Here is a 19,669-nt window from a genome sequence, read left to right on the forward strand (position 1 = left end):
CTGCATATTTCATTTTTAACTTTATTCTTGAAAGTCTATATAGCATTTTTGAAGAAGAAGAAGAAGAAAGCATTCATTTTTGCACTTGCATTAGTTTACGAGTTACACCTGAACAAGGAACATTTTTATTTATTATTTATTTATTTTTTAATACACAGCTTCTGTTCCATAAAAACAGAAATGTATCAGCGGGAAAAAATTATGAGCGATTTAAAGGCGATTGCAGTGTGTGTGTGTGTGTGTCAGATTACAGAAGGATACCACTTATATATATTTATTTGCATTTCATTTCCGCTCCACGCTTCCTCTTTACAAATCACTCATGGCACCAAAGAATATTTTACATAACAAAACAAAACAGTATCATTACAAAGCAATGTCACATTTCATGGCAGAAAAGACATGATTATTTCAGATTTGGTAATAATAATAATTAAAAAATAATAAAAAAGAGACAAACTAAAGGCTACACGTAAAACACTGCATTATGATTAAAGATCCCCTTAATGTGAAACACGTGTGTGTGTGTAAGACAGAACATGCACCTCGAAGATTTATTACTAGTCGAGCCTATGGATGAACAAGTCGAAGCTTATTAACATTTCTTGCATAAATCCCTTTATAAAGACAGAAATAACAAAAATACAGATAGGTTGTATAGATGTACTGCATAGATTATATCTTTTCACATACTGTCACTTTTATTATGAGTGAATTTTATTATATTTGCAGAGACAAACTCTGTCAATACTGAATTTTACAAATGTCCTGAAGAGGAATGAAATGAAGGCATCAAAACCCCAGATGGAGAGTACAGGAAGTGCGTCAGATTTTATACTGCTGTCCTGATTTAATAGTATTTTATTTGACTAAATGGATGTGATGAATTAAAGACACGGAAAGTTACTGAACTGCCTGCCAACTCTCAAACTCGAGAATAATATTTGATATGTGTGGCAGCCTGGGAAAACCTTTCACATACTCTACTATACAGATTTCACGAACTGAAATATATTTCCCTTTCTCTTTTCTTGATTCCGCTCCATGGACAGGCATTCCTGACGAATTACACATTTACAAAGGGATGTTAGGGATCTCGATTGGATTATGAGCATTATCCGTATCAGGCTCTGCTTCATCACTTGAGATAAAAGTCATTCACGGTGTTTAAACACGAGCCTCGTCGTCATCTCTCCGCTCGAACGATCTCTTTTCATCAGCGGTTATAATATCGCCGATGAATTCTGTTTTGTTATTAACGTCTTGTAGGCCATTTAAACATTTTTACTTTGTCCGCTGTCATCTGTTGGACACTGTGTACATGCTCTTCTCTGTTTTGATGCTGCTGCTGCTGCTGATGATGTGATGGAACAGGAGCATCACGGACATTTTGACAGCTGTGATCTGGTTCATTTCAGCACGTAGCTATAGAAGAACTTGATCAAAGCATGATATTCATTGTGTGGAATGAGGACATACATAGCGCATAGCTAGCAGTGGTTTAAGGGAGCTTTAGCAGACTGAGCACATTCAGGCAATCACCAAAGCAAGGATAGAAAGTACCCTAAATTTAAAAAAAAAAAAAAAAGATTTCCACATTGTTTTGGTAAAATATTTGTTTCTTTAAAGAAGAGATCTCAAAGTAGATTAAAAAAAAATTGCTAGAAACCCGTTTTCATCGTTTCTGTCTGTTTTCCAGAAGGGTTTTCCCAGACCACCTGATAAATATCCATCTCACGGACACAGGAGTCAATCCAGGAGCATCATGATCAGAGTTACTCTACAATGTTTAGTTCCTCTGAATACCTTTTATTTCAGGATCAAGCTGCTTAGCTGCCCCCTCAATGTGAAAATCTTGGAAACCCTTATAGTATGACATGGTACATCCACGCCAAAAAGGAACAGGCATGAAGAGGAATGAAAAGAATGAAAGCTTGCTTAAAGCCACAGTCAGGAATTTTATATTAAACAAGTGGAAGATCAACACTGATTTACCTAATGTTTGTATACAGAACTGGTTTGTATTTCTGTACTGGCCATTTCTTTTCACATACTCAGGTTCTGATTTACTGAGAACAAAATCAGCAGTGTGTGTGTGTGTGTCTTGGTGCCAGATACCACAGCACACCTTCAGAGTTCTTGTGAATCCATGCCTCAGCAGGTCTGAGATGTTTTGGTGGCACAAAGGGGGACCTACACAATATTAGGCGGGTGGTTTTATTATTATGGCTGATCGGTAAAATCACTAAACAGAAAGGTGTCAGCATGAACTTTTTCTGCAGTTCTGTTGGATTGGATCATATGGGCTAGGCTTCGTGCCCCATGCGAATGAATGAGTCTTCGACCCTGTCGCCGGTTCACCGGTTGCCCTTTGGATCCTTGGACCACTTTTGGAAGGTACGAATCAGTGCATACCGGGAACACCCTACAAGACGTGCCATTTTGGAGATGCTCAGACCCAGTCATCTCGCCATCACAGTTTGGCCCTTGTCAAAGTCGCTCCTTACGCTTGCCCATTTTTCCTGCTTCCAACACATCAACTTCAAGAACTGACTGTTCTCTTGCTGCCTAATATATCCCACTCCTTGACAAGTGCCACTGTAATGAGATCATCAGTGTAATTTACTTCATCCGTCAGGGTTTTTAATTTTATGGCTGATCGATATGTATACTGTATATATCATTTCGACATACTAAGGCACAATGGTTGTGAGCAAATTTAAAGCTAGACTGCCTTTCAGATTTTTCAAGTGTAGGTCATTAAAAGAATTTTCCCTGACACCCAGTTATTTTTGTTTAGTGGACCAAAAGCTACTGGATTCGAATCACAGACTTACAATTTTATTAATTAAAAAAAAAAGAACAATTAATGAATTTAAGGCCACGTGGCCCTAAATTCTCCGCTATTTTTTCCTGCTTCACCACGACCCAATTCAAGATGCATCACGTGGTGGGCTTTCCTGCTCGCACAAGGCATTGTGGGATACAAATTTGAAGCAGGAGAGAAAAATGGAGGACGTGAGTGTGCGAATGAAACATGAAAGACCGACTACAGTAACGGAAAGAAAGCGAGAAGAAAAGACGTTATGTCATATACGAAGGAAAGGAAACGCAGGCCCAAACTAATAATTATCGGCAGTCAGTGAGCACCTCAGTGTGATCAGCTTGTTCGTTTAGCGATGAAGAAGAAGGTAAACCTGCGCATGCGCACACATACGGACTTCCTCTGTCTGCTTGACTGCGTGAAGCGAGCGAGTTCATGCACATTATTTGCTTTAATCCCCTCAAATTAAATAACTTCCCAGCCACAGAATGGCCTGATATTTTGTGAGATATTACAGAAATAAACATACATCACAATGACCAAATTTCAAAGGGAACTAAATTTCATCGATTTTATGAACTCGAAAGGCCGTCTAGCTTTAATTCTTGCTCTGTGACAATGACTTTAATCTGCAGGAAATCACACTGAAGCTGTTAAATCAATTCACCTTCATCGACAGTTTGTGCCACATACTGCATATTCATTAATACAAACTTGTAAAACTGTCAAAAAGGCAAAAATGTATAAACGGGCATAAAGCTTAGTCTCTGATGTTTCAGACTTTGAAATCGTACAGATTCTCCAAGTTCTTCGGATTGCACATTTTGTAAGAGCACGTGCCAAATGACTAAGTGTAAATAAATTAAAAAACCAACAGCCAGTGAAATACAAATTCTGATCTATCCCTTTTTTTTATAAACACTATGAAAGATGACACTGCAAAGTCCTCACTGTGGCTTTAAGAGAGTTTGGCGTATGTCAGGAACTGTGCAAGCTGAATTTCTCAGTTCCTCTGAGAAATGTGTGTAATTTCCTTCCTATTTGGCAAAAGAAAAAAGAAACATAGAACGATTGTCCTTGGTTTTTACCATCACACCATTTACAGGCTTAAAGGTACTCGAAACAACATTTTGAGTTTTCATTTACGAGTCGCTCCACTGGCCAAACTGTACGAAAGAAAAGTAAACAACGTACATGCCCAGTGTGGAAAACAGAAAGCAGCCAATATTAGGCTCCATTATTCACTTCTGCATTTACCATCGGTTACTGTTCAGACCAATTCATTTCTCATTTCGTATTTATTTACTCTTTTAATGGAAATTTCATCTTAAATGTGCCTTTAAGCCTGCATGTATAACCCAAACTTCAATATCACAGGTGTGATAAATAAAGTTCTGGCAAAAGCATGTGCACTGTTCTGTACATCCTTAGTGTAGCAGGCCACTGGATATCGTTGATACAATGGAGAAGAGCCAAGATCCATCCCCAGGGAGCTTTAATAACTCATTCTATGCCCCAAAGCATGTTAGCGTGTGTTTTTGCACATAATGCTCTGCTTCTGCTTCTGCATGGGGCTTCTGCTGCAGCCTGCAGTCTTTCGTATCATAACTGAGTGTTCAAATTGGAGAGAATTTCCTCCAGATCCATACTTGGTGCTTCTTGTGTCCTGATAACAAAAAGGGGTTCCGACTTACCAAATCTGATATTTGCAGCTGATTTTTTTTTATTGTTGGTAATTAAAATCCCTGAATGAGATGAGATAGAATAATAATAAGACGATATGCAGTGTGAAAATGAAAAGCAAGCGTATGGTTTGGGCTGGAAGCATGTGTGAATATGAGCAGTGTGTGATGACTCACATGCTACTGCTGTAGACAGAAGGGTACATTTCTCCTTGGTTATTCATGGTGACATCGGGATATGACGGAGCGAATGAAGTCGGGGGGAGAGAGACAGAACTGTGCAAAAAGCGTGTCATCCGTTTTAAACATGGCAGCTATAATGTTGGTTCATTAGACACAGCTTTACAGGTATAGTTTGGTGTGAAAATCAATCAATTTTACACAATTTTCTCCTTTTCCTCAAATGTAGTCAGTTAGTCATGACATGTCTGCTGTATTCATTTTTACTTTCTACCTTGTAAGTGGTCATTTACAAGTTGTAATAATGTCATTTCCCAGCTCTGGATGTTCAACGTGCAAAATGGAGGGGGGGAAAAACATGGACGCCTCTACAAAAGCAAGTCTTTTGTTTGCTCTGTCAGGATGTAAATCTCATAAAAAAGCTACTTTGACTGCACTTTCACCGTTACAGGCCTGAGCAGCTATCGGTACTGTTCTACTATAGTGAACTTTCGGCAACATTTTGGACTGAAATTGCAGAAAAGCAACAACAGCGAGTGTCATTAATGTTGATATGACTAATATGGTCAGTGTTAGAGATTCAACCAAGTAATGTGTCTGTATATTAACTGATCTAAAACCAATACTGCTATAAGCTCAACAGATTTTCCCAAATCTGTCATTGCTTAACTCTTGAATATTTCCTATCATCTCATCTCATCTCATCATCTCTAGCCGCTTTATCCTTCTACAGGGTCTCAGGTGGTGTTTACATGAGACCGTATCCGTCTCGTTTTCATCGCGGATGCACTGTCCATTCACATTAAAACGCCGGGAAACGACTCCACAGGCGGAACAACTTGAATCCGCCAGGGCCCACGTATTCAATCCATTACGTATCTGATCCGGTGCTGTGTAAACATTGAGGAACGAGGATACGCTGTGCTGAGCTCTAGCTGACGTCGTCATTGGACAACGTCACTGTGACATCCACCTTCCTGATTCGCTGGCGTTGGTCATGCCACGTTGGTCATGTGACGCGACTGCTGAAAAACAGCGTGGACTTTCACTTCCTGCTATTTGTCCCGAATCACTGCTCGTGCGCTTCACTCGCGCGCTCTGTGAGCTGCGCAGGGCCGGAGTGCGCACCCTCCAGAGGGCACTCGCTGTTCAGGGTGGAGTGATTTGGAGCGCAGGATGCCTGCGGAGCCGAGCGTATCCGTGTATTGGCGTTGCTGTGTGCACGCGAATCGTGTATTGGCGTTGCTGTGTGCATGCGAATCGTTTTAAAAACGTTAATCTGATGATACGGTCTAATGTAAACACCACCTCAGGCAAGCTGGAGCCTATCCCAGCTGACTACAGGCGAAAGGCGGGGTACACCCTGGACAAGTCGCCAGGTCATCACAGGGCTGACACATAGACACAGACAACCATTCACACCTACGGTCAATTTAGAGTCACCAGTTAACCTAACCTGCATGTCTTTGGACTGTGGGGGAAACCGGAGCACCCGGAGGAAACCCACGCGGACACGGGGAGAACATGCAAACTCCACACAGAAAGGCCCTCGCCGGCCACGGGGCTCGAACCCGGACCTTCTTGCTGTGAGGCGACAGCGCTAACCACTACACCACTGTGCCGCCCTATTTCCTATCGTGAATACTATAATTAAAAAGCTTATAATCTCTGCTTTCCAAAGAAATGTATCTGACTAAGATCTGTTCAGTACTTTAAAAGTAACAGCAGGTTGAAGTTGGTACAACAGAGTAAAAACTCTGCTCGCGTGACGTCAGGAAACTGCTGGTGCTTTTCATTTTGAGTCATGGGAAAGTGCTCAGGCTCTTGCTCTCTTCTGATCGGTTTCCAACTGAATTACTCGTGAATATCAGTCAGATAACTTTTATAGGAATGTTCTCCAAAACAGCTCTCACTGTTTCTGATGAAGTTTTCAGCAAAATTTTCCGTCTGCTAGTTTTGATGTTCTGATTCATGGGACACTTTGAAGTGAGTTTTCATAGCTTTACCTACTTATTTTTTCAAATCAAACTGATTCATGTAAATAAATAACTATTTTAGAATAGAACTGTCGTTGTTTTGATGAAAAATATTGAGATCTTCGTGGTCGGAATGATATTTTAAAAAACGGAAGTCAGAAACATGAGTGTCAATTTCAATTCAGTTAATGTGAATTATTTATTGGATGTGGCTCAGACAGTTTTTTCGAGGTTCGCCTTGAAAGCTGTGAACATTAATCGAAATAATCATTTATATTCTTTCATATAAAAACTAGTAGGCTCTACTTTTAAGAAATGTAAAGCCCTACAGAGCAAAAAGAGGGTACTGCAAATAATCATTATTACTTTTTTATTGAGTGTACCGATTTAATGGGTTTACCTAATTAGCATAATTAATATTAATTAAGTGCTAATTTGCATAATTTGTTTTTACTACTTTTTCAAACTTTGTATTCAGTATACAACCATTGATGTGCCTGACAATTTCCATGTAAACATCTTGAAAAATATAAATGTTATTAAGAAAAAAACGTGATCTCACTGGTTAATGAGGCTCATTTTGGACCATGTGATCCTCATACAGAATATTACGGCAGCTTTCTAAAAATTAAGCCGTTTTTTTTTCAATCTTTGATTTGTAATATTTCAAGAATGGATAAACACATTTTAATTCTGTAAAAAGTATGTTGTTCTGTGTTCAATTCTGAATTCAGTGAGAGCATGTTCAAGCAATTTGGGTTGAATTTGAATTTTCACCTGATATGCTTCCTAATCAAAATAATAAACTAATCGAAAAGTAGAGAAGGGGCACTTAACACTGTTCGCATTGTGTGCCAGGCTGATTCGATGTCACTTACAAGTTGCAATGTCACCTCAAACACTGTAGAATGTCACCCAAAATCTTTCCCAAATCTTCATTTAGTTACATGAAATGACATCATTAAGTCATAAAATCTCATTTGTAAAGAAACAGTTTTATAAAACACCATGTTAAACATCTTACTATGGGGAACTATAGGGTTATATTATCTGCATAACTTCCATCTTTCTGGTACACATCTGCTTTCAGTCTTTGGTAGGTTGCGTCTAGGGAGTTAAATGATACCAAGGGTTATCTAAACTGTCCGCCTCCATAACATTACGGTTTTCAGCTACAAGTAAAATATGGACACTGACGACATCGGACACCAACAACACTGATAACATAGTGTCAATATATTTACTGAACGAATTTTGCGACAAAATCTTTATAGCTTCATTCCAAAACTAATAAAGAAAACACGGAATGGACATTTAATATCTGGCTAACTGACAACACTCGAGGTTTGATTTTTCACCAAACATTTCCTTTCACAGGTAAATACAGATGCATACATTTTCACATCACAATTACTTCCTAATCCTAAATCATGTTTTTATCATGTCAACATTTATGTCTACTATTTTAAAGAAACTAACTATATAAAATGAAAAAGAGAATTTTTAAGAAGAACTGAAAATTCTATCCATGACTCTTAGAATAAGTTACTAAAACATGTAAAACTGAGTGAAAACTATATTTTGCAGTGGTAAAAATATATGCATTAAAGGGGTTCTCCAGCAGATTTATTCTCAAACTTATTTAAAGCAAAAGTAGTCACAGATTTCAAAAATCAAACTTTAATTCTCGGAGACCAAACACTGTTCGAGAAAAATGAATTTTCTTTAAAATGTCAGATGGGCTTCCTGCGGTGGTGACATATGTGATGACGTCATGTAGCGGTCGCTTGGAGCAACTCAGCTGTTTATATTCTCTGTTTACATTGTAGTTTTGCTAGTTTTACAAGTATTTTTACTGAATTTATCAGTTTTTAAATAAGTATGCCTCATTGTGTAGTGTAAAAATCCCACAGGGATGCTAAAAAGAAAGCACAAGCTGGAACTAGACTGCATTTCCACAGAGAAAATGCAAAGTGTGCTTGATCAGCTGTAGCAGAGGCTCACCGACAGAAACTGGATCAGACACAAGACGTCGCGCTGCAAAACCTTTTTTACACGATCTACAGAAAGTATGTGTGTAGTGTAGTGTGTGTGTGTGTGTGTGTATTGTGTGTAGAGTGTGTGTGTAGTGTGTATAGTGTGTGTGTGTACTGTGCGTAGTGTGTGTGTCTGTGTGTGTGTGTGTGTAGTGTGGAGAGTGTGTGTGTGTGTGTGTGTACTGTACATAGTGTGTGTACTGTGTGTGTGTGTGTACTGTGCGGAGTGTGTGTGTAGTGTGTATTGTGTGTGTGTATATATTGTGCGTAGTGTGTGAGTGTATAATGTGTATTGTGTGTGTGTGTGTGTGTGTGTGTGTATACTGTGTGTAGTGTGCGGAGTGTGTGTGTGTAGTGTGTATCGTGTGTGTATACTGTGCGGAGTGTGTGTAGTGTGTATAGTGTGTGTGTGTGTAGAGTGTGTGTGTACTGTGTATAGTGTGTGTGTGTGTGTGTAGTGTGGGTGTGTAGTGTGTATAGTGTGTGTGTACTGTCTGCAGTGTGTGTGTGTGTGTAGTGTGTATAGTGTGTGTGTGTGTGTGTGTGTGTGGTGTGCGTGTGTGTGTATACTGTGTGTAGTGTGTGTGTATACTGTGTGTAGTGTGTGTGTGTATAGTGTGTGTGTTTGTGTGTACTGTGCGTAGTGTGTGTGTGTACTGTATGTGTGTGTACTGTGTGTAGTGTATGTGTACTGTGCGGACTGTGTGTGCACTGTGTGTGTATAGTGTGTGTGTGTGTGTATGTGTAGTGTGCGTAGAGAGTGTGTACTGTGTGTAGTGTGTGCATGGTGTGTGTGTAGTGTGTGCGTGTGTACTGTGCGTAGTGTGTGTGGGTGTAGAGTGTGTGTAGTGTGTGTAGAGTGTGTGTGTGTGTGTAGTGTGTGTGTGTGCCTGCGCACTCTAAAATCTCAGTTTAAACGGCTCAACTCGCAGCGCCACATGACACTTCATACTCTAAAATCTTTTTTTACACGATCTAGTGCGCTTGTATACAGCTTCTGGATAGACACACCCATTCTCTCGTTCTTGTCGTTTTTCTGTCATTTTTTCCCCATAGAGAATGAATGGGGCTCACGAATCGAATCGTCCTGCTCAGACACACTTCAACAAAGATAAGTTTGAGAATAAATCTGCTGGAGGATCCCTTTAAATAACACTGTATATCATTATAGATGATGATCGGCACATGCTTGTCTTCTAACATACACTGCCTGGCCAAAAAGTGTCACCACTTATATTTAAATGAGCAAAGACTGAAGAGTCTCTGATTAGATAATTACTGCAGTGATTAATGTGTTCCAGCTGGCAACAATTCTCTTAACCCTCACTGATGCAGTGAGTAGCTTCTCATTTCTTTAACAACTATATCAGAAGATGTATCATGGAAAAGATGTTACTGTGTTTCAGAAGGTCAAATTATTGACCTGGATCAAGCAAAGAAAACAACTAAGGAAATTAATGAAATGTTTGGAATTGGGTTAAGAACTTAAAGCATTATTAAAACCTGGAAGGACAGTGGTGAACCATCAACTTCGCGGAAAAAATGTGGTTGGAAAAAGATCCTGACTGACCATGATCAGAGATCACTGAAATGCTGAGTGAAGTCTATTCGTTTAAACAAAAAAATCAACAGTAGAACCCACGGCTATGTTTAATAGTGAAACTGAGTGCATTTCCACGCTCACTATGTGATGAGAACGCACAGGATTGGGACGAAACAACCGTGTGGCAATAAGAAAACCTCTTGTTAGTGAGACTTGTTAGGAGAAAAAGCTTCAATTTGCTAGGGAGCATAAAGATTGGACTCTGGATCAGTGGAAAAGGTCATGTGGGTCTGATGAGTCCAGATTGACCCTATTCCTGAATGGTGGGCGTGTCAGGGTAAGAAGGGAAGCTCATGAAGCGATGCACCCGTCATGCATAGTGGCCACTGTCCAAGCCTCTGGAGGCGGAGTTAAGATCTGGGGTTGATTCAGTTGGTCAGCTCGAGGCCCAGCAACGTTATGAGGCAATAAAATGAAAGTCAGCTGATGACCTGAATGTACTGAATGACCAGGTGATCACATTCGCATCAATGGATTTTTTTCTTCTCTGATGCCATGGACATAAAATTAGGGCTCAAATAGTGAAAGAGTGGTTCAGGGAGCATAAGGAATCATTTTCACACATGATTTGGCCACCACAGAGTCGCGACCTTAACCCTAATTGAGAGTCTTTGGGATGTGCAGGAGAAGACTTTACAGATTGGTTCAACTCTCCTGTCGTCAATACAAGATCTTGGTGAAAAAACTAATGGATGGAAATAAACGTTGTGGCGTTGCATAAGGTTGTGAAAACAATGCCATGGTGAATGTGCGCTGTAATCAAAGGTAAAGGTGGTTCTTTTTTTTTTTGGTCAGGCAGTGTATTAAGCCGTGCTTCAGTAAATCACTGACATGCTTTGTGCTACTGTTTCTACCTCCCAATAGCAGCATTATTAAGGTGTAACAGTTGTATAAACAGTTATACTTACGTTTGCATATTAAACATTGTATCCTGGGACCTAAAGAAGTAAAAATAGTGATTAAAAAATGACATCCAACAGGTTAAAAAGTCACAACATTTATGTGGACTCGGTCATGAACAACAAAAAAATCTGACAGTCTCACTAATTACTTATAACTGTTTATTGACTAATGCTTAGTAAGACTAAGATGTCATTTGTAGTGAAATGCTAACACTAGGGTTAGGGTTAGGGACAAACTTCCTCGAGCTGGATTTACATTCACCAGGCGAGGGCTCTTATACCAACCACTAGAGACAGTGTGTGAGCAAATTGTGTGTGTTTAAATATTTACATGCAGAATGGTTCCTGCATTGATTCAGCCTGAGGTACCATGACAGATCCAGGTTCCCTAGACACAAAACAAACACACAAGTCCACCATAAATACGACAAATACACTAATTTAATATCTATCCGATCCCTGCCTATTGGCTTCAATAATTTTACCTAATATATTTTTGAGAGATTTTTTCTATGGAATAAAAACGTATTCTATTCCCTTCTAGCGGGTTTACTGATAGCATGCAATACTGTTATCACATCGCTAATCCTCCATGTACAACCCCGATTCCAAAAAAGTTGGGACAAAGTACAAATTGTAAGTAAAAACGGAATGCAATAATTTACAAATCTCAAAAACTGATATTGTATTCACAATAGAACATAGACAACATATCAAATGTCGAAAGTGAGACATTTTGAAATTTCATGCCAAATATTGCCTCATTTGAAATTTCATGACAGCAACACATCTCAAAAAAGTTGGGACAGGGGCAATAAGAGGCTGGAAAAGTTAAAGGTACAAAAAAGGAACAGCTGGAGGACCAAATTGCAACTCATTAGGTCAATTGGCAATAGGTCATTAACATGACTGGGTATAAAAAGAGCATCTTGGAGTGGCAGCGGCTCTCAGAAGTAAAGATGGGAAGAGGATCACCAATCCCCCTAATTCTGCGCCGACAAATAGTGGAGCAATATCAGAAAGGAGTTCGACAGTGTAAAATTGCAAAGAGTTTGAACATATCATCATCTACAGTGCATAATATCATCAAAAGATTCAGAGAATCTGGAAGAATCTCTGTGCGTAAGGGTCAAGGCCGGAAAACCATACTGGGTGCCCGTGATCTTCGGGCCCTTAGACGGCACTGCATCACATACAGGCATGCTTCTGTATTGGAAATCACAGAATGGGCTCAGGAATATTTCCAGAGAACATTATCTGTGAACACAATTCACCGTGCCATCCGCCGTTGCCAGCTAAAACTCTATAGTTCAAAGAAGAAGCCGTATCTAAACATGATCCAGAAGCGCAGACGTCTTCTCTGGGCCAAGGCTCATTTAAAATGGACTGTGGCAAATTGGAAAACTGTTCTGTGGTCAGATGAATCAAAATATGAAGTTCTTTATGGAAATCAGGAACACCGTGTCACTCGGACTAACGAGGAGAAGGACGACCCAAGTTGTTATCAGCACTCAGTTCAGAAGCCTGCATCTCTGATGGTACGGGGTTGCATTAGTGCATGTGGCATGGGCAGCTTACACATCTGGAAAGACACCATCAATGCTGAAAGGTATATCCAGGTTCTAGAGCAACATATGCTCCCATCCAGACGACGTCTATTTCAGGGAAGACCTTGCATTTTCCAACATGACAATGCCAAACCACATACTGCATCAATTACAGCATCATGGCTGCGTAGAAGAAGGGTCCGGGTACTGAACTGGCCAGCCTGCAGTCCAGATCTTTCACCCATAGAAAACATTTGGCGCATCATAAAACGGAAGATACGACAAAAAAGACCTAAGACAGTTGAGCAACTAGAATCCTATATTAGACAAGAATGGGTTAACATTCCTATCCCTAAACTTGAGCAACTTGTCTCCTCAGTCCCCAGACGTTTACAGACTGTTGTAAAGAGAAAAGGGGATGTCTCACAGTGGTAAACATGGCCTTGTCCCAACTTTTTTGAGATGTGTTGTTGTCATGAAATGTAAAATCACCTCATTTTTCTCTTTAAATGAAACATTTTCTCAGTTTAAACATTTGATATGTCATCTATGTTCTATTCTGAATAAAATATGGAATTTTGAAACTTCCACATCATTGTATTCCGTTTTTATTTACAATTTGTACTTTGTCCCAACTTTTTTGGAATCGGGGTTGTATTACGCCACTCTCCCCAATGGAGAATGAGTGTGCAATGTTGTGATAATATTGCACGCTGTCAAGACAACATGACATCACACATTGGAGCTCGTGAGAATATCCAGTGACAAAACTTTTTTGCTGCACATGCGCAGAATCATTTCTTTGTCAGCCGGGAAAGAGAGAAGACGAGGCTAATTTAGTACTAGGTTTAAGCACTAAAGAAGTAAACAAACTGAAAACTAAAACTAAAGACGTGCTGAACACCCAAAAGGCTACCAAAACTTCATTAGATATTCTTCATGCACATTTACAAGAGAAAAAACATACCAACGGACATTGAAGAACTGGAAAAGAGACACATTGGAGATGTAAAACTTCCGTGCTCGCGAATGACTGTGACAGTTTGTAAACACACATGACCGCCAGGTTTGCTTCGTTAAAAGTGGAAAATTTTGAGCAAATTTTGGCCAGGTCGCTCTGTTGTGTGTAGCTGTCAGTGTTGATTTTAAAAGTAAGTAAGTAAATTACACTGTGAAAATAGTAATAATAAAAATATTTGGCTTGACTGCACTAGCACTGGCCTTTGCTAACACTACACTGGCTAGAAGGTAACTGGACTGCCGCGTTAACAGCACCACGTCTCAGGTAAGCTTGCACTAGCCTTCGAGTATGCTGATATGAAGAGTGTGTATGTATAATAATAATATTGGCTGGCTTTTTTCTTGGTATATCAGATATATTCCGTTCAGCTACTCGTCTTCGACTTGTTCAATATCATGCTCGCTGAATGGAATATATCTGATATACCACTCAACGCCAGCCAATATTATTTAAATTGCGGGAATACGTGAGACTTCACCTTAGGCGGAAGTAACACAGCTCGAAATACATGGCGTGAAAACACACAAAAAAACAGATCTAAAATGGGAAAGAGCTGTTCTGAGATTGACTGTACAAATAGATTTCGCACAAAATCAGAGCTCTTGTTTTACAGACCGCCAAAAGCTAAAGAAAAGAAAAGAAAAGGAGGTAGTTGTTTTCTGCTGAAGCCTGACTACCACCTCGACAAACGGTCAAAAAAGTTTATTAAGAAAAGGCCTAGTTGTTTGTAACATTTTTCATTTTTAATAAAAGAACTATTTTAGTTAATAGGTGATTATATTTTACTCCAACCTTTACAAATATGGTTAAATAATTATTGTTGTTATTAAGAAAATGAAACAAAAGTGTTTTTTTTTATTTAACAAAAGGAATATTTGAATTGATCAAAGGAAGATAAATGTTGCATTTATTTGGTATTAAAATTTTCTTCATTTAATTTTTTTCAAAAATATTGTGGGAAAATTGAATTATAAACCCAATATAATGAATCAAATCGATTCATGAATCGATTGAATTGTTATATGCCTTTGACCATGTTTTCTGGGTGAGAGGGATGGGATCATTTTCTCAGCTGTCAATTAGGACAACACTAGCCAATCACCGGCATCTGTGATCTCATATATGCAGAAGTGGGTGGATAGCACTTTCCTTTAAGCGTGTTACACTGCCCTGTGATGTAACATGAGCAGCAGTTTGAAAAGATGCGATGGCTGGATTCATGTGTGTCAGAGCAAGCTTTCACCCCCCTGGTTGGTAGATGTCATGCGATGGAGGATAGCTGGCTGGTGGGTAGATAATAATAATAACAATAATTTCAACTTATATAGTGTCTTTCTCATACCCAAGGTCGCTTTACAATTACAAAAAAAGTCCACAAAAAGAGGGTCAGGATGTAATTTCAGTGGCGTAGCTGCCCACAATCCCACCAAAAGGCATATGAAGGTATGTCCCACACCACCTGCACAGCTACTATGACGCCACCTGGCAACATCACTCAGAACTGGATTCACAAAGCGAGGACAGAAGCACCACTGCACAGAGAGCTGGACAAACCTGATGTTAAAAGAGAACAACAAACTCATTCCAGTCCACAGTGAGCAGAAGACACATCACCCATGGTGGACCAAGGCCTGAGGAAACCAAAGCCCAAAACTGGGTCTGGAGCAATGCCACAACTGGCGGACAAAACATTCATCTCATCATCTCTAGCCGCTTTATCCTGTTCTACAGGGTCGCAGGCAAGCTGGAGCCTATCCCAGCTGACTACGGGCGAAAGGCGGGGTACACCCTGGACAAGTCGCCAGGTCATCACAGGGCTGACACATAGACACAGACAACCATTCACACTCACACTCACACCTACGGTCAATTTAGAGTCACCAGTTAACCTAACCTGCATGTCTTTGGACTGTGGGGGAAACCGGAGCACCTGGAGGAAACCCACGCGGACGCGGGGAGAACATGCAAACTCCACACAGAAAGGCCCTCGTCGGCCACGGGGCTCAAACTCGGACCTTCTTGCTGTGAAGCGACAGTGCTAACCACTACACCACCGTGCCGCCCTGTTGAGAAATTTGTTACAAAAATTGTGTAAATCCATGCTATGTTTCGTAATTACATTCAGTTGGTAAACAGGAAGTTGATGTTGGACAGACCTGAAAACGGTATACACGGTATCGAACCCCAAGCTGAAGCTCGGTATCAAATGTTAAGCAGTTGTGATTTGTAGTTGCTGAGAAATATGTTACAAAAATTTTGTAAACCCACACTATATGTTTCATAAATACATTCAGTCGGTAAACAGGAAGTTGATGGGCAACAGACCTGAAAACGGTATACATGGTATAAAACCCCAAGCTGAAGTTTGGTACCAAGTACCAAGTGGCTATGATTTGTGGTTGCTGAGAAAAAGGGTGTTCTGGACGGACAGACAGACAGATGTAAACCAGTATACCGCCTTCCTTTGGAGTGAGGGTATAGCATCAAACCATACCAAAAACTAGAAAAGCACTCGGAGAGCGCGGACCTCCGCCAAGAATCCTTTAAAAAAATCCGGGATCCAGAAGGTGATCCGGATCACCGCCAAAATTTAATGGATTGTTACTTGTGCCCAGTCACACCTCTGGAAAAAATTTCAGAGCAATCCGTTCATTACTTTTTCTGTAATGTTGCTAACAGACAAACCAACAAATAAACAAACAAACGCTACCGAAAACATAACCTCTTTGGCGGAGGTACACTACTGTTCAAAAGTTTGGGGTCACCCAGACAACTTTGTGTTTTCCATGAAAAGTCACACTTTTATTTACCACCATAAGTTGTAAAATGAATAGAAAATATAGTCAAGACATTTTTCTGGCCATTTTGAGCATTTAATCGACCCCACAAATGTGATGCTCCAGTAACTCAATCTGCTCAAAGGAAGGTCAGTTTTATAGCTTCTCTAAAGAGCTCAACTGTTTTCAGCTGTGCTAACATGATTATACAAGGGTTTTCTAATCATCCATTAGCCTTCTGATGCAATGAGCAAACACATTGTACCATTAGAACACTGGAGTGAGAGTTGCTGGAAATGGGCCTCTATACACCTATGGAGATATTGCACCAAAAACCAGACATTTGCAGCTAGAATAGTCATTTACCACATTAGCAATGTATAGAGTGGATTTCTGATTAGTTTAAAGTGATCTTCATTGAAAAGAACAGTACTTTTCTTTCAAAAATAAGGACATTTCAAAGTGACCCCAAACTTTTGAACAGTAGTGTAAAAAAAAAGGGGGGGGGGGAGAAAAGGTCCGGATGGGAAAGTGACCAAATTAGGAAGAAAATCCAAAAGTTTTTTTTTTTTTTTATGCAAATGCTTTTCCTACAGGAAAGCTAGACCCAGTTTCTGCAGTAGTTTGAATATAAAATTTTAAATGTGTCATCATTTTAACCAAACATTTTGCCTATTCATTTGAAGGACGTGAATAATTTGAAAGTTGACTCGCTTTGTAGTACCTGGCGGTTTATTATAAAGAGACAAATTATGTTGTGTTACTTACTGATCGACCACAGTGGTGAGCTTGAAGGGCAGGTATCCGTCTGGGTGTGGCGCAGATGGAACTGTGGGAAAAGAAAGCGCTTTGTTTTACTTCACTGCATGGTTGTGAATTCATGATGGTATAATGTGATATGGAAATCTTGGAACAGAATAACACCTCTGTAATCGCATACAGATAAAGCTGAAGGTTTGAATCTTTTCCACTGAAACACATTGAACTTCTGTCAGTCTGATATCCAACTTTCATCTACTCATGATCTGTTGGGCTTCACAGTGGACCAATCAGCAGCTCGGCTTTGCTCGGTGCATTTTACAAGGTATTACTTTCACCGACTGCCTTTTTCCTGACTTTCTTAATTTTTTTTCTGTCTGGTTCTTTCTCACTATTTATTTATTTATTTATTTTCCATTTCCCTTTGCCCTTCCTTACTTTATTTTATCCCTCCTTCTCTTTCAAAGTAATGTAGCGGTAGGACAGCATTTAAAGCTAGACGGCCTTTCGAGTTCATAAAATCGGTGAAATTTATCTCCCTCTCAAATTTGGTCATGTTTATTTCTGTAATATCTAAAAAAAAAAACCACAAAAAAAACCCCCAGACCATTCTGTGGTTGGGAAGTTATTTAATTTGAGGGGATTCCAGAGCAAATAATGTGCATGAAATCACTCGCTTCGCGCAGTCAAGCAGACAGAGGAAGTCTGTGTGCGCATGCACAGGTTTCCCTTCTTTTTCATCACTAAACGAACAGCTGATCACACCGAGGTGCTCGCTGACCGCCAATATTTATTAGTTTGGTCCTGCGTATCCTTTCCTTCGCAACATAATGTCTTTTCTTCTCGCTTTCCGTTACTGTAGTCGGCCTTTCACGTTTCATTCGCACACTCACGTCCTCCATTTTTCTCTCCTGTTACAAATTTGTATCCCACAATGCCCTTGCGCGAATGGGGAAAGCCCACCATGACGTAGTATCTTGAATTGCGTCATGGTGAAGCAGGAAAAAATAGCGGAGAATTTAAGGCCACATGGCTCTAAATTCATTTATTGTTCTATTAAAAAACCTAATAAAATTGGAAGTCTGTGACTCAAATTTGGTAGCTTGCGGTTCACTAAACAAAAATAACTTAGTGTCAGGGAAAATTATTTTTATGACCTGCACTCGAAAAATCTGAAAGGCAGTCTACTTTTAATGGTGTCCTTTTTGAAAATGTGTAGCTGTACGCAACTACTGCGATCTACGAAAAGTTGTAATACTGCGAGTTATGTCTGGTTAACAAAATCATAGTGTTAATTTTATACCGTTCCAGTCATGCATCACAGAGCAAATAGGAAAGCTCTGCGTGTAGTTTTATGGCGTGCACATTCAAAGCACACATTTGAAAACTCAGGGTTTCCCACATGAATCACTCGCTCTGTAGCGAATTATAAAATGACAATCAGATCTAAACACCACAATGATACAGGCTCAATGTTATGGAGGGTGACTTGCACAAAGAAGCACAGAAAAGAGCATGCTGCTCAAATTTAGCAGTTAAAATGTCAATGTCAGTACACTTGTAATAAATGAAGCAACAGAAGACACAAGTATTTGCTCCAAAGAAAATCCAGGAGATATACCGTAGCTCTGAAACTGAGACTACTGATGCTAAAAATAACAAAGATAACATGCTCTATCACTAGTGGCACCACAGGGCACTCCCACACACTGTTCCGAACATTAGAATAAAACAACACATAGGAATCCCATGTGCAGCTGTTCTATATTTCAGGAAGAGGAAATAAACAAAGCAAACTGCTAGTGAATAAACTCTGCCTCGGTGCAGACAGAGTGTCAGGGACGTGAGAACAAAGAGTGCGAAACACAAATTAGATCTGCATCCTGTGAAAAATGTATGTTTTTTTCATAAGTGGTTGAAACATATTGTGCACAAATAATTTTTTTCTTATTCTATCCACATTCACTGGATATGAGCAATCGCATGCTCTGATTGGCTAATTTACGGTACAACTAGGCTATCGGCTCATATACTGTGAGTAGAGAAAAAAAAAGGCGGATCGTGTTGCTGAACTAACCGAGGATGAAATAAAAACTCTATTCGAAAACAAAACCCCCCAAAAACAAACCTCGCCCGGCAGCACTTATTTTATACTAGAGCCCTGCACTCCCGCGGGAGTCCCGAGGGACCCGCGGGACCCGACGCAAAGCAGTGCGGTGCAGGACAAATTTTGAAAGCTCATTGCGGGCGCGGGCGGGAGTGCACAATGCGGGAGCGGGCGGGAGAGGTGATAAGCTGCAGTCCCGCTAACTAAAAACGTGTTTAAAATAAAATTTATAAATTATTAATTTATGTCTATCAT

At 39.9% G+C, this 19,669-nt stretch overlaps 1 protein-coding gene across 4 annotated transcripts in view; it reads right to left on the reverse strand.

Moving 5' to 3' along the window:
• Positions 1–258: 258 nt before the first annotated feature.
• Positions 259–19,669, reverse strand: part of stat6 (signal transducer and activator of transcription 6, interleukin-4 induced) — a 231,692-nt gene continuing 212,281 nt past the window's right edge. For 2 of the 4 annotated variants that reach the window (XM_060938423.1, XM_060938424.1), the window contains exons 17-21: positions 17,317–17,377; positions 11,535–11,591; positions 11,210–11,239; positions 4,684–4,782; positions 259–4,490 (exon numbers count right to left, since the gene is read on the reverse strand). In XM_060938423.1, coding sequence (XP_060794406.1) covers positions 4,427–4,490; positions 4,684–4,782; positions 11,210–11,239; positions 11,535–11,591; positions 17,317–17,377 — 311 coding nt within the window. In that variant the 3' untranslated portion in view covers positions 259–4,426. Of the gene's footprint in view, positions 4,570–4,683; positions 4,783–6,836; positions 7,770–11,209; positions 11,240–11,534; positions 11,592–17,316; positions 17,378–19,669 lie in introns of those variants that run through there. The other 2 variants (XM_060938425.1, XM_060938426.1) reach the window with 2 other exon arrangements.

Source organism: Neoarius graeffei, chromosome 13 (assembly GCF_027579695.1).
Source record: "Neoarius graeffei isolate fNeoGra1 chromosome 13, fNeoGra1.pri, whole genome shotgun sequence".
In the NCBI taxonomy this organism is placed as follows: domain Eukaryota; kingdom Metazoa; phylum Chordata; class Actinopteri; order Siluriformes; family Ariidae; genus Neoarius; species Neoarius graeffei.